At 38.9% G+C, this 14804-nt stretch overlaps 3 protein-coding genes across 3 annotated transcripts in view; all 3 read left to right on the top strand.

The window, feature by feature from the left end:
• Positions 1-3996: 3996 nt before the first annotated feature.
• On the top strand, positions 3997-7785 carry LOC147337960 (uncharacterized). Its single transcript, XM_086313226.1, has 4 exons — positions 3997-4245; positions 4334-4705; positions 6544-6679; positions 6778-7785. Exons 2-4 carry the CDS (start codon positions 4426-4428, stop codon positions 6827-6829), a joined length of 468 nt encoding a protein of 155 aa, XP_086169352.1. The 5' UTR covers positions 3997-4245; positions 4334-4425; the 3' UTR covers positions 6830-7785.
• Positions 7786-8923: 1138 nt separating this feature from the next.
• The window catches only part of LOC147337958 (hemicentin-2-like), a 34964-nt gene continuing 29083 nt past the window's right edge, over positions 8924-14804 (top strand). The window contains exon 1 of the mRNA XM_086313107.1: positions 8924-9388. Within this exon, the coding sequence (XP_086169233.1) occupies positions 9301-9388 (88 nt within the window). The 5' untranslated portion in view covers positions 8924-9300. The remainder of the gene's footprint in view (positions 9389-14804) is intronic.
• On the top strand, positions 11188-12298 carry LOC147337959 (uncharacterized). The gene is made up of 3 exons (XM_086262963.1): positions 11188-11333; positions 11478-11760; positions 11888-12298. Exons 1-3 carry the CDS (start codon positions 11242-11244, stop codon positions 12296-12298), a joined length of 786 nt encoding a protein of 261 aa, XP_086119089.1. The 5' UTR covers positions 11188-11241.

Here is a 14804-nt window from a genome sequence, read left to right as displayed (position 1 = left end):
ATTGAAATGATCAAAAACCTCACCTTATGATAGTTCTTGTTTTAAATACAATATTTGAGCGAGCTGACTGGAATTTTCTCGATACTGTTAGATAATAATCATATATTGTTATATTTGTGTCTTTAAAAAAGATAATTCCTCAGTGGACAGTTAACTCCTGATAAACCTTTTTACAAGACAGTCATTCAAATCTGTGGTTATAACTTATAACACTTTAGTGTACTACTTAAACACTAAAGTGGGCCTCACATGAGATGTCAGTGCCAGCAGTGGCACTGCCATCTTACATTATTTTCACCCTCTTCGTTGTAAATGTTAAATTCACCTTGAAGAGGTGATTGATCAGAAAAAAAAAACGTACACTACTTTAAAATGATGGTTCCCTCTAAAAGGATAAAGTCAAGCACCCATACCCCCACTTTAGGCATCAAAAGTTACATTTTTCCTTTAACACTGAAGACTCACAGATTTTACCAGGTCTTTACACACACACACACACACACACACTCTCACATCTTTCAAGGCCAATTCTACACAGGTTGTCAGCTAGGCCCGAGTTAGGTCTGTATCTTAAAAATTATTTTAGTTGTTTATATTTTAGTTCTTATCTTATCAAACTCAGACATTAATAAAAAACATCACCATAGACATTTTCACTACTCAAACTTCACTACTACAGAGCAGTACATTTAGGTCAGGGGAACAATATCCCCAAATGATCACCTTCTGTCACCAGTTTTAGCTCACCTTTTTATATAAATAAATACATATTATTATATTATAATATATTATACATATATTTGTTTATGGGCAACATGGTGGTTATCACTGTTGCCTCACAACAAGAAGGTCCTGTGTTTAATTCCACCATCAGGCTGAGATCTTTCTGAGTGGAGTTCAAAAAGAATTTCTGTTACTACTGAGGCCCACCTGCTTTACCTTTGTGGCCCACCAGGCCCCCCCACACCACTCTTTGGGAATCACTGTGGTAGATGTTTACTATTTACACTTAGCTATCATATGACTATTTAGTATTATTTTCTCCTTTTGGCTGCTCTCTTTAGTCACAAAAGATCATCTTCCTCCATCTCACCCCATCCCTGTAACATCTGTCACACGATCCCTGTGTATATCGTCCTCCTCTACAAACATGAACCTACTCTGAGGTCTTCCTCTTTTTCTCCTGCTTGGTAGCTCCTTATCTTTGTCCATTGTATCCACTAGCCCTATTCTGGACATGTCCAAACGATCTCAGTCTCTTTAACTTTGTCTCCAAACTGGACAGTCTAAGGTGTCCAAATGAGAGACTCATTTCTAATCCTGTCCATTCTGGTCACTGCCAATGGAAATCTTAACATATTAAACTCTGTCACCTCCAACTCTGCGTCTTTTATTTTTGTTATTGCCAGTCTCCAAATCATACATCATAGTAGGTCTCACTACAACCTTATAAACCTTCCTTTTTGCTGCTATTTACAAATAACCCCACACAGTCATGTCCACCCACTCCACTTGGCCTGCATGCTTTGCCTGTTTGCTTTGGATGATTGACCTGAGACATTTAAACTACTTCACCTTCATTACCTGTACTTGTTGCAGTGTCACTGTTACCCATTTACACACATTTAGTCTGTCTTGCTTCTACTGACTTTTCATTCCTCTTCTCTTTAGAGAAAACCTCCACTTTTCCAGGCTGACTGTTCCCTACTCTCTAAACAGATCAAAATGTCATCTGCGAACAACATAAATCCACAGAGACTCCTGCCTGACCTCATCTATCAACCTGTGTATCACCTTCACAAATAGGTGGCTCCCATCTGATCCCTGATGCAATCCCACCCCTACCTTGAACCCATCTATCTCATCACCTGCACACCTGCACACCACGCTCTTGCTTTCTTTATCCATCGCATCACCCTCTCATAATCACATATTTGTATGCCACTTTTGACTTCCTCCTGCAATACCGCAGTTCTTTTCTTAGCACCCTATTGTTGTGATATTTTGATACCATGGTAGCATTTACAGGATATTGTTTTATAGTGATATTATACAGGAAAACTGTTACTCAATAAGGCCCATTTACTAGTTGTTTTTCTCTTTCTCTGTGACCCAAGAATTAATGTGTAAGAATCACAGGCTGGTACCTCAAGGTCGAAAACACCACAGAGACCACTTCCTTACTCCCATCCTCCCTTCTTTATCTCTTAGAAAAAGGCTTGTTAAAGGACAGGTGGTTTGTTTCAGAATTCACTAATGAAAGAACTCTGTATTCTATGTCTAGGAGTGTATTTCGCTGGGATAATCATAAATTGTAGCTGAACTGATAAACTATACAAAGGATACTTCTTTGCTCAGAGGGCAGGAAGACGCTTCCTTATTTGGTCTGTACCAGTTTGAACTGAGAATCTGCTGAGACACGAACCTTTTTCCTCTATATAAACTGTTGTATGACAAATAAACTTTGAGTTGGTTTGGGAAGGCAACCTGAAGCAGTCTGTGTTTCCTTGTTCTCCCAAGCTACTCCCGACGTCGTAACTAACCTGCTGAACGGCATACCTGAGTGTTACTTTGAATAATTTTGAATCTTATAGGGTAAAGACAAAACTCTGCTTATGGGTCCCCTCACCTCGGAGGTAAACCCGATCCACAGATGACCCGGGACGGAGATTTCTTTCACCTATCATATGCTTTCTCTAGATATTCAAATAAACAGTGGAACTCCTTCTGACCTTCTTTATACCGCTTCAACACTCTCAAAGCAAACATCTATAGTGCTCTTTCTTTGCATGAAGTCATAATGCTGTTCACTGATTGTCACCTCTCCTCTTAACCTAGCTTCAACAACTCTTTCTCATATCTTCATGGTATGGCTCATGAACTTTATTTGGAAAATAGAATACAACAGAACAGAATAGAATAGCTCTTGGTTAACTCCTGCAAATTGTATATTTACATTTTATGCTGAATATATGTTGAACTGGTTATTTTGTGGCATTGCACTGTGGCAGAGTAAAAACTTATGAGATGCCCAACTAATGCCAACATGTACATTCTGATGGACGTGTGCTCATGGATGTAGTTGTCACTTCTATTTTTAGGGCAGAATAAGAAGATGTATACAAAATAAAAGTCAAAGTAGACTCACTGACTATAAAAGCCCTGCACCAAACACAGTTCCATCTCTGCTCTGTAAAGCAGGAAGTACCAATGCATGGGTCTTTTTTTTTGGCTGATGAGCTTTTCTCACTTGTAGCTCAGTGCTTACATACTACCTTAGCCTGTGCTGCTCTGTGCATCTATTTAACTGTAAGTAAACTATTTACATTCATCTTTACCTTGATTAAACAATAGTTTACCTGATTCTTCTTATATTCATGTTCATCATCACTCCTCATGCTAAAGGCCTGCTAATTAGCCTGAGGCTAATTAGAAAAGTGAAGATCTGTAATGTTTGCTTCCATCGCATAATCACGTCATGTTCATTTATTTATTGATTATTGTTGTTTATTATTTAGTTGTGTAGCTGAGATTCTCATATTGAATTCAGCCTCCTTTGGTAGACAAAAGGCTTCTTTGTTTGTTGGTCAGCATTGCCTCACCGTTTCATATTGTGCTCATGATTTGCATCCTTTTAGTAAGCTGCTTTTTCATAGGTTGTTTATATTTTATTCTTTCTACGCCAATTTGTTTCCTTCCTTTCAGAAAGCAAACTCTGCAAACTTACAAACATAAAATGATGTCTCTCTTGGACACCCTGTAAAGACTCTTAAGCAATAAAGCTCTCCCCACAGGAACAACTGTTTGTGACTTAACGTGTCACTTCAGATGTTGCATGTTCTTTCTCAAAAGTACATGTGAAGAAAGTATGTGTGCCTGACACACTTTTGAAAGTGTGTTTTGTCTAGATTTCGTTTTGCGTATAAAAGTGAGGGGGAAATTGTTTATTTGCATTTGATGGATATTTCTTGAAATCAGGTCACTACAAAACGCAAACAACTCATCTGAGTCTTTTTGTTGGCAAGCAGAAGTGAAAGTTGATTTCCTAACTTTGAAAATAACTAAATATATCATCTCCCGTTGACTGTTTCCTGTCAGTTAGGACTCAGGTTTGCAGCAGATTTACACCCAGATTTGTACATAATTTTCTAGAAGCTTTGAAAGATTAAAACCACACCGTGGATGAATGATGAGCATGGAACAGTTTTTTTTTTATCATTGTGCTACTAGCAGGAGGAACTCAAGGTAAGATTGTCCTCATAAAGAAGCCAAACATTCACATTTGTAGTGTGAATAATTTCACCTCATGTTCTATTAAATGCATCTTCTCCAGCTCTCTTTCCAGTTGATGCGACCACATGTGACCTCAGGACGAGCACATGTCCATGCTCTCCTCTTCTTGAAGGAACTGTGTATATCCAAGTAATGACTGATGCTAGTGGCCGTGAAATGAAGTGTTTGAAGGTGCTTCCCAATGAGACAAAAACTGTGTTCAGTCTGAAGAAAGAAAAAATAATGACAGACAAGGAATTTAACAACAGACTAACGTTTATAATCAAGAACGGGACACTCAAGATCACAAACCTGAAGAAGAATGATTCAGGTCAATACAGCATTGAGATCTTTAATTCAAATGGAGTCCAAGAGAAAAACATTAATTTCACCCTGGATGTTAAAGACAACAGCAAAGTTGAAAGCAAGTTATGTAAGTTACTCTTTATTGCCTAGTTTTTATGTTATTATAAAGTTAATTACAAATGTAAGCATCATGTGGCAGTAGAACTGTTAAACACAGTAAACATCACTTGTGCAACAAATGATAGAAGCTAGAATGGGGGAAAAACATATGGAAAGAAAGATGGAAATGTACAGTGAACAGAATAGAACAGAGTATATGTTGATGCAGTATTTGTCTCTCTATTGGTATTTGTGGTCATTTAGCCACACATGGGCTGCTATTCATTTTTATGATTTAATCATCTTTTATTACCCAGTAACTACCACCTAAACTCTAAAGGCACACTGAAACTTTCCACTTGGTCACTGATTATTATTAGTTGCATTAAAAGAGAACATTAAGCTGTGAAGAAGAAATATTTTAGCAGATGCGGTTTTGTGACAGGAAATTTGCCCTTGTTCAGCACAAGTTTTCAGTGTGGCTTTTCTTCAGTGTGTAACACTACCAGCTCTGGTGTGGTATGGTCAGGTTTAGTGAAAGATAAAAAAAAGAATAATATTTATCTATCTACCAATTTCCTTCACAATGTGCTTCACAAAAAGAATGAAAAGAATAAAAGATAAGAACATGTGTGAATCAGAAAGTGTTAACATGCAAAGGCTATGGAAGAAACAAAGCTGAAGTTCTTAATACTTGTATGGAGGTCACTTAATGAAGTATTAAATAACATGTAATAATGTTAACTATTAGTTATATAGTAGTGAATCCTCAACCCCATAACAAGCTGACTTGTTTCATACGAGTATTAAGATCTTCCTTGTTGCAAATGCAGTTACATTTGCTTTAACATAAATTACTTCATAACTTGGTTAATAAATGGTAAACTTATAGTTAAATACTTTTAACTATTTTATTTTTTAATAAAATTATAATGTGTAAAAATATGTTAATTTTTTATGAAATTATCTGAATTGTTATTGTAAAGTAATAGTCACTTTAAAACAATGCTAATCAGCTCTGTCTAGAGCATCTATAAATATTATAGATGTTTGTAGAGCTCATGGATAGTGTCATGTGGTGTTTGTGAAGGACCCAAAGCACAGGCATTGGCTGATGTGTGAGTGAGCTTTATTGAAGGAGAATGACATACAACCAATAGCGAGGGTGGTGAGAAACAGAACTAAGAAATGAGGAAACTGCACACAGGAGGGAGACACAGCTGAACCTAATGAATCTGATGAGACAGGGAGGATGCAAACTGAATACACTGACACAGACCTTCACAATAAAACAGGACACTCAACACACATGCAAAGACACAGACTAAGAAACACGGGCCTTACACAGAGGGAACACACCAGCAGGGAATGACAAGACACAGAGCAGAGGGAGCACAGGATAACATGAGGTGCAACAGGGCCAAAACCTAGGACCTACAAATAGAAACTCAAAACATAGACAGCCATAACATGGAAAATAGATACTAAACAACTCCACATACTGGGCCACAGACCCAGGACTCTGACAGGTAGACCGGCAGGGAGGAGGTGGAACCTGGAGGGCAATGCAACACGTTTGAGTGTTTTCCCCCATTGTTCCAGTCTTCTTTCACCACCTCTTTATTTAGTTTAGTCACTAAAGTTACTTGATTAGTTTTAGAAAAAGATTGACGTGAAATACATCAACTCACATCCCTACATCTTAAGAAACAAGGCTTAAGGGTACCCAGTGTGTGGGGGTTGTGCCCAAACGTTTATATATTTACAGTTAGTTAACCATAATAATACCAAAGTCTTACCAAAGTTTACGCTTGAATAAATTGTAAGTACTGTACTTATAATTATCACTGTGTTCTCTTCTCTCAGCACACAGTTTTCCTTACCTGAGGCTAGTCTTTGCTGCACTGGGATCTCCCCTGATAGCAGTGTCATGCTGTGTTGTGTATCGGGAACTGAAGCATCTTAGGAAGACTTCTAACAAGGCGGCCCATGATCAAAAGAGGTTAATAAACAATTACATAATTCCAGTGAATACCATCATTTGATGGGTAATTGTAAAAGTCTTTGTTTTGCTATAATTGTTTTTTCTTTCTTTCACAGCCTCAGGTTTGAAACAGAGAATATAAACCTTAAGTGTGAGTCTGAGCTTTAGTGAACTGACCTCTTTCATAATCAGCACTGGACACTGAACTGAGGATCAATGAAATAAAAATAAAAAGGAAATTCAAAAACAACAATCAGGAGTATGTCTGTGTAGGTTCTCAGTCATCCAGGTCATGGTAGTCTAAGGAGCTTGGATTGAAAGCAACTGGACTTCGCTGAGTTTCTTGAAGACGCTTCACCTCTCATCCGACAAACCTCTTCAGTTCTGAAACCAAATGGTGGAGTGTTTCACTTAAGAAGGTCTTTGACCCACTAATAATCATGTCCGTCATCATATGACCCAAGGTGTAAGTCATTACCATTACAACACCAAGTGTCTGCCACCTACAACCCAGTTTTTAGATCCTTTCCCAGGTTCCTCAATCCCTGCTTTGTCAAGTGATGGGTCACATAATAGTTTTAGGTAAGGGCTTAGGGTGGTTTCACTCAAAACCTCTGGTGGTAAGGACTCATGCTTTGTTTTTTTAAACACCTTGGCTCATGCAATGAAGCACACGATCAATCGTGGGTCAATGACGCTCATAAGGGACAACTCCTACCAGGGTTTAAACACCTGGGACTCTCCACCATTTGTTTTTAGAAGTGAAGATGCCTCTTGGACCAGAGATGAAACATTTTCATGAAACTTAAAGAAGTCCAGTTGCTTTCTTTTCCAAGCTGCTTAAACATCAGGAGGTGACTGTGGAAGTTTCATATTGTATGTGTTTAATGTTGAAAAAGACTTGAAAACAATACAAATTTTATGCTTGTAGCTATGTGATCATATTTTACAGGCCACATAAGAATATAGTCATGTATATTATGTTGATTCAAAGTTCCTTAAAAGCAATAAAAACACTGTAAATGAATGGGAAAAGTATTTTTCAGTGAGTAAGTAGGCATTTTTAAAAAAATATTTCACTCTAGTTAGAAATATATTAAAAGATATATCAAACCTTGTGTTTAGTGCCTCATTTAATTCATATATTACTTTGTATGAATAAAAAAAGTTTGAAAATTGTGTTTTAATTATAACTAATAGGATGGCATATTTATCAGTGTGGATTTGACATTAGGAAAACTGACAGGAAAAAATGAAGAGAAATAAAAGTACAATAGCTGGGCTCTTTGTGGGCCTGCAGTTTGTATGTTGACCATTGTCTGCGTTTCACTTCCTACATATGGTAGTGGTGTAAAATGAACATATCTCCTTGTATGGTGAGATCTCAGGGTGAAACTGAGGCTCTGTGTTGCTAAAATATTCACAAACTTCTACATTGTTTCACACGCCTATTTTCTCATGCAACTGAAGAATAATGTAACTGTTTTAATAAAGTTGACTGTAAATAATAATAATAATAATTTCATTAAGAAGAAGTGGTAATGTAACTTTATTGTTATATGTTAGTTGCTTTTTAAGGTAAAATGTAGTTCAGATCCAATTCCTACTTAGTCACATAACTCAGCTTACTGTGTAAAACAAAAGGACCTTCAGAAATACTTTCTTACTTAGGATGAGTATGACTGAATTTGTGGAAATACTATAAGCCAAAAACAGAAATATGTATTTCTGCACTTAAAAATAGATCAAACAGAATTATACTTATGATTTTGCACAAGAAATACAATTAATTCAACAAGGTAAGAAGAAGGGAGCATTTATTGTTGTGTAAACATTAAAATTAAATTAATGATCTGGACCTGTACATATGGGTAGGTGTGAGGTTTCCCTCTACTGGTTTATGGAGGTGTTGCATTTAAATTTGGATGAACTCTTGACCTGAGATGAGTCTTCTAGCAACTGTAGTTTTAATTATGTCACAGCAGGGAATTTGTCCTTTTAAGGCCGTGCGTATAATATTTGGTACATGGGTTTTGAGACCACGATATTATAAGGATGACTTTTTTCCCCAAATAAGCTGATGTATTAAATCAGACACATGCAGCGCTACTGTAAGCAATAAATAGAAAAAAATACTGCATGCAGTAAATATTATTAATTTGAAAGTCATGAATGCAAATAGATTAAAAAAATGTGAATTAAAAAAATATTTTCATAGTTCTGACTTTAGAGGGTAATGATCTATTATGTAACCCTGATACTGCTCAGTCAGTTGTGCTCGTAGATGATCTGCTCCATTTGATACTGTGGACCATCAAATATTTATTTTCCCATTTAAGATGAGATATAAACAGTTGAATTATAGAAAGGGGAGTACTGTATTAGTACACACTAAGTGATGGGCAAGATAGTGTTAACTTGTTACAGATCTAAAAGTAGTTTAGTGAAAGTGTGAGCAATAAGTAAAAAGTCTGCACAAGCTCTGAGGGGTTCCTTTTATTTCTACCACGTAGATTATGTGAAATATGTGCTGGTGTTCCTTTTCAGCTTTCCACATATACAGAAAGAACTGTCTTAGAGGTTTATCAGAAGCCAATTGTGACTTTTAACTCCTTGATGTACATGCCATTTAATAAAGTATGCTGACTTTGTCAGCGCACACTGAACAAGGAGGAGACATGGAAGTTGTGCTTGGACTGATGGTGATTCTACAGGGAGTGTCTCATGGTAAACTGTTTGGGTTTTTTTTTTAATCTCATTTTAATCATAATAATATGCTATACATCAGCAATACTTAAGCAAAAATGCATAAATTCTCACATTGTTCTCTGGGATGTTAAAGCAGCTCAAATACTTGTTCTTTATTTATTTCATTTCTTTTAATAAATTCATGTAAGTATCTACTGGCTACATCTGCAGTTTGTGTCAATTCACATTTGTTCTTTTTTACATAAACACCCTCCATACAAACTACCTTGAGGTTAAAGAAAATAGCATTTTTGCTCTGTCTAATGTGTCTTCTATAGACTTGACTTCAGTGTTTTAGTCCTAATGGCCAACAGATCTTACAGCATTTGCTTTGGAATCAACTGTGGAGGATCTGTTTGACTGTATTTCTATGGTGATCATATTGCTGGGATAACATGGGAGTACATAATGGTTGTGTGAGCTTCTATTACTCAGTGAGAATTCTAAGAGGCAAAGTTCTAAGAAGAAAGTGAAAATTCTTAAGTAAAGTTCAGAATTCTAAGAACCAGGATAGAGTCTGGGATGAAATCCAGAATTCTGATATAAAAGTGTGAATTCTGTTTGTCAACATTCCAAGAATAACATGAGAAGTCCGACACAACAATCAGTATTCTGATGAGATAGTAAGAGCTCGAAGAGCGCTACTGCAACCCCAGCAACACTCCCTGGTTGTATTAACAACAGAATCTGCTTCATTTTTCTATTATTCTCCTCTTCCTTTTCATTCATCCCTCCCGCTTGCCCTTTTTCATGGTTCTCTTCCTTCTCCCTTCTTTTACTGCGCTTGTTTTCCTACGCAGTCACCTACAACACCCTCAATCTTTACACATCTACACGGCACGATCACAAACACGCTTTTTTTGTTATTACAGGAGACTCATAGACCTGACACAGCTACAGATAAACTTCAAAAACTTGAGTTTCCTAATGTGTTCTCAGCCTGCTATAACTCTAGACAAAGGGGAGTAGCATTTTTAATACACAAAAATATTACTCTCATCTGGATTATTTCTTCGTCAGCAGCTCACTGTTGAGTGACATTTGAGACACTGAGATACACCCTATATCTGTCAGTGATCCTGCTAATGTGTGTTTGATTCTAACACTTTCCACCAAGTAAAAACTGGAGATTTAATACATCATTGTTTAAAGTTGAAGATTTTATTACAGTTTTTCTCGATTGCTTAAACACTATAACCAGGCCTCTAAACTAAAATTTCAAAACCGTAACGCTATTGTTCAAAAAGCTCACCCATTTCCCTGAACTATAAACACTATTCCCTGCTTTGACACATGACTCAAATTTGGTGAACTGTTACTGCAAAACTCTACACACAAATCCCTACATTTTACAGTGCTTACACCATGTAGTCATTTAGAAAGCACTAGCATGCAATAATGTTAACTTAAGTCAGCATAGCTTGAGCTCAATTAGCACACAATTAACCAGGTGGAAACACTAGGAGTCAAAATTTAGCACACACCAATCAGAACCTGCGATGGATAGATAAAAGGGCCAAAATCAGCTCATTCAGGTTTGAAACAATGGATCCAAAGAGATGCAAAGGAAGAGGACGTGGTGGAGAAAGAGGACGTGGTGAAGGAGGAGGACGTGGTGGAGGAAGAGGACATGACATGGTGAAAGAGGAGGACATGGTGGAAGAGGAGGAGGAGGTGGTCTAGGACAACAGGGAGGAGGGAGAGGTGGAGGAGGACGTGGTGAAGGAGGTGGAGAACGATGGCGACAAGGAAGGGGAAGAGCAAGGGCAACAAGACAGTCAGTCTCGGATGAAATTCGAGCCACTTTAGTTGACCATGTCCTTGTCCATGGGATGACTATGAGGGAGGCTGGGCAACGAGTACAACCAAATTTGAGTCGCTTCACTGTTGCCTCCATCATCAGAACCTTCAGGGAGGAAAACAGGTAGGTGTACTTGCAGTAAGACTGCTTTGTACAGTAACGTTTAAGTTACTGAACTTATGTGTCTTGAGTTTCAGTATGTTTCCATTATTTGCCTGTAAAATGAATGTGTGACAGTTACAGTAATGAGTGCTTCTATTTTTGTAGGACACAGAGACGACCACCTGGTGGAGGCAGGTTAAGGCTTTTGTCGGAGGAGCAAGAGAGGGAACTTGTAAACATGGTAATTGCAAATAATGTAATCCGCCTGCAAGAGATTCAAAGGAGAGTGATTGAGGATGATCATCTTTTTCGAGGCATAAATGCCATCAGCCTCTCCACAATTGACCGCATCCTCCGAAAGAATCAATTCCGGATGAAACAGGCATACCGAGTCCCTTTCGAACGAAACTCTGACAGAGTGAAAAACCAACGTGTGGAATATGTTCAGGTATGAGTTTTGATACTGTATAAAGTATTGTGTACCATCACAGCATGGCAGTTTATGCTGCCATTTCAGCACTCTTGAACTGTGGTTCAGGGTACCGATTGACTCTACTGTGTTATGTGTTTTGCAGAGAATCTTTGAGATTGAAGGACGGCCTGTTCCCCATGAAATAATCTTTGTGGATGAGGCAGGTTTTAACCTGACCAAAAGAAGGAAAAGGGGGAGGAACATAATTGGCCATCGGGCTATTGTAAATGTCCCTGATCAGCGTGGGGGGAATGTCACTATGTGCGCAGCCATCAGCCAACGAGGGGTACTCCACCGCCATGCCGTACTAGGACCCTATAACACTATGCTTCTCCTTGCTTTTCTTGATGGTTTAAGACAACATATGTTCCAGCTGGACTACAGGGAACCAGCACAGCCAGAGCAGCCTCACTACGTTGTTGTGTGGGATAACGTCAGCTTCCATCGCGCTGCTCTGGTTCGTGACTGGTTTACCAATAACCCAAGGTTTTCTAATATCTTTCTGCCTGTGTAACAGAGTTAATAATACATATGAAAAACATGCACTTACCTGTTCTTAATTATCATTTTAAGTGTGAATTTTATCTTTTTTTTTTAAATTGTATTTTATTTTGAAAACCCAGAAACCGGATCTCACCCTAACGTTTAGAAGCTGCTAAGGCTTCCGCTCCTCACAGCGCGCGCTTGCACTGTGAGGGTAAGTCCGGTAATGAAAGGCTCTGGCATTTTTATGGTTTCTGGTGTGAATGTTGTTACATAAGTTATATATGTCGATGTATATAGGTTCATATTGATATTAGAAAGTTTCTGTGTAACTGAAACAAAGGCGGGTTGCTGTTAAATAGTGTTTCTGCCGTATTTATGCTCTTTGGCAGTTAGTCTTTGTCAGCCCCCTAGTGGTTGCTGCGCACAGCAGGAAATGTGTTTGGATTTACCGTTTTTCTGTGCTTTTTGTGATGTTGCTTTACATTGTAGGAGCTACAATTGCCGGTACCACCAGAAGACACCTGTTGAATGTGTTTTATGTCTTCTGCAGGTATGTGAGCTTGTTAACAGCCATTTTGTCTGTAAAGCACAAGCAAGTGAAGATGTAATGCGCTATTGTTAATTTGTCCACTAGAGGGAAATGTTTAGTCGGTGGTATTTATGTTTATCCTGTTATTTTGTTTTATACGATTGTGGAATGTATTTTATTAGTCATAAGATTTCTTTTGTATACAAGCTCAGTATGACAGACTGTAAAATGGGAGAAATTATTATTTTCCACCTTTTCTTTATTAAAAAGTTAATTGTAAGTCTGTTAAGACAGCGCGCGCTTGCACTGTGAGGGAGCTACAATTGCCGGTACCACCAGAAGACACCTGTTGAATGTGTTTTATGTCTTCTGCAGAAGTAAACTGTGAAAAGCCAACCCTTCTGAGCGTCTGTGATTCTTGAAGAGCTGGAAGTGTTACACTGGTGCCGTGACCATTCGGATCTTCAGATCAGCTTGATGCTCATCGCCGTGGCTGCTGTTCTGCTCCCCTGCTGTTCACAAGTTGAATGTGGGTTGTTGTAACCAAGTGAGTTTAGACAAAAGAAAAACCCAAACAAGCGAAACCCCCCCCCCCCCCCCCCCCCCCAAAAAAAAAAAACAAACAAAAAGGTGAGGGGTGTGACTGAAATAAGACAAGGGTGAAAGTGTCTGTGTTTTGATATACAACGTGTGGTTATACACTCAAATTATTTGGACATTATTATTATAATTTATTTATTTTTCCCTCGTTTTGCTACTGTTATACTGTTATTTTTCTTATTTTTATCTCTGGGTTTGTTTGTTTTTCTCTCCCTAACGGAGTGCACATGCAGTTATTATCTTAAGTGTGTGATTTGACGATGGATAAATTTGTCACTCCAGTACTACCTAAGGGTAGAGGTGCCGGACTAGTTCATGCAGTTGACGCCAGTAATGTCACACAGTTTGGTCCTGTGAGCAGTGACACTGGGCTAGGCCAAAGCCCGAGTTTTATTCCCATCGGTAGGGGTGTGGGTGATATGCCCCAGGTTTCCACTCCAATTAGAGACAGTGATACTGTACACAGTTTTACTGACATGGTTGAGCAAATAGGAGCCCAGATTGGTGAATCCATTGTTACTAAACTGTTGTCAGCTGGCGTTGTGAACCTGATTGGTGACTCTAAGACTCAAACTGAGCAATGTAACAGTACCGCTCGAGATGTACCACATGTAACTGTCCATGTTAAGCCCAATAGGGAGCTTCAAATTTTTAGGGGTGATGGCACAGACAGATGTTCTGTTCAGGACTGGATTGACATGGCAACAACCTACCTGTGGAAGCAAGAGGTCCCCATTCATGGCCAGGCTGACGAAATTATTAGCCACTTAATGGGGAAGGCCAGAGATGTGGTCAGAGTGGCTCTTCGTAGTGACCCAGGTCTTGATGTCAAACAGAAACCTGATCTGGTCTTTGGTGTCCTTCGCCATTACTTCAGTGATTCTTCATCGTGCCTCCCTCTTGCTGACTTTTATGCAACGCTCCCTACCAGGGGTGAAAACCCGGTAGATTATTGGATAAGACTGAACAAGGCTGCTGAACTAGCCATAGAGGGGCTACGCAGACAGGGGCAGACAGCGACCCCTTTAACTCATGAAGTAGCATGTATGTTTGTGAAACATTGTCCTGACCCCGAGTTGTCTTATGTCTTCAAGTGCAAGCCTGTCCATGAGTGGACTGCTCGAGACGTACAACAAAGGATTGATGATTATCAAAGGGAGGTGAGTGCTAATGGTAGAGCCAGCGGCGCTGCACAGTTGAAGGGCTATAATTCTACGATCACCACCGTACACCCGAACGCCTCACCTGCAGCTGCTGTGCCGGAGGGACGCTCCCGAAGCTTCTCGCCCCCATCCTCAGGTTTTCAGGGGTTAGTGGACTCGTTCCCCTCCACCACTGCAACACGAGATCCCCTCGTCGGAAGTCTGAGTTTCTCCCCTTCGACTGCGGTGAGTCAAAATCTTCA

This window comes from Aulonocara sp. 'chitande type north' Nkhata Bay, linkage group LG2, assembly GCF_057382095.1.
Source record: "Aulonocara sp. 'chitande type north' Nkhata Bay isolate Kocher_YH1m ecotype deep benthic linkage group LG2, A_spYH_male_GT1.1, whole genome shotgun sequence".
NCBI lineage: Eukaryota > Metazoa > Chordata > Actinopteri > Cichliformes > Cichlidae > Aulonocara > Aulonocara sp. 'chitande type north' Nkhata Bay.
Note: the sequence above shows the minus strand (reverse complement) of the source record. Positions and strands in the feature narration are given on the sequence as shown.

Coding starts and splice junctions, on each gene's coding strand:
- LOC147337960 (XM_086313226.1), top strand. CDS start 4,426: ATGACTGATGCTAGTGGCCGTGAAATGAAGTGTTTGAAGGTGCTTCCC. Junction 4,706..6,543: donor CAAAGTTGAAAGCAAGTTAT/GTAAGTTACTCT, acceptor CTCTTCTCTCAG/CACACAGTTTTCCTTACCTG. Junction 6,680..6,777: donor GCGGCCCATGATCAAAAGAG/GTTAATAAACAA, acceptor TTTCTTTCACAG/CCTCAGGTTTGAAACAGAGA.
- LOC147337959 (XM_086262963.1), top strand. CDS start 11,242: ATGACTATGAGGGAGGCTGGGCAACGAGTACAACCAAATTTGAGTCGC. Junction 11,334..11,477: donor ACCTTCAGGGAGGAAAACAG/GTAGGTGTACTT, acceptor CTATTTTTGTAG/GACACAGAGACGACCACCTG. Junction 11,761..11,887: donor AACGTGTGGAATATGTTCAG/GTATGAGTTTTG, acceptor TGTGTTTTGCAG/AGAATCTTTGAGATTGAAGG.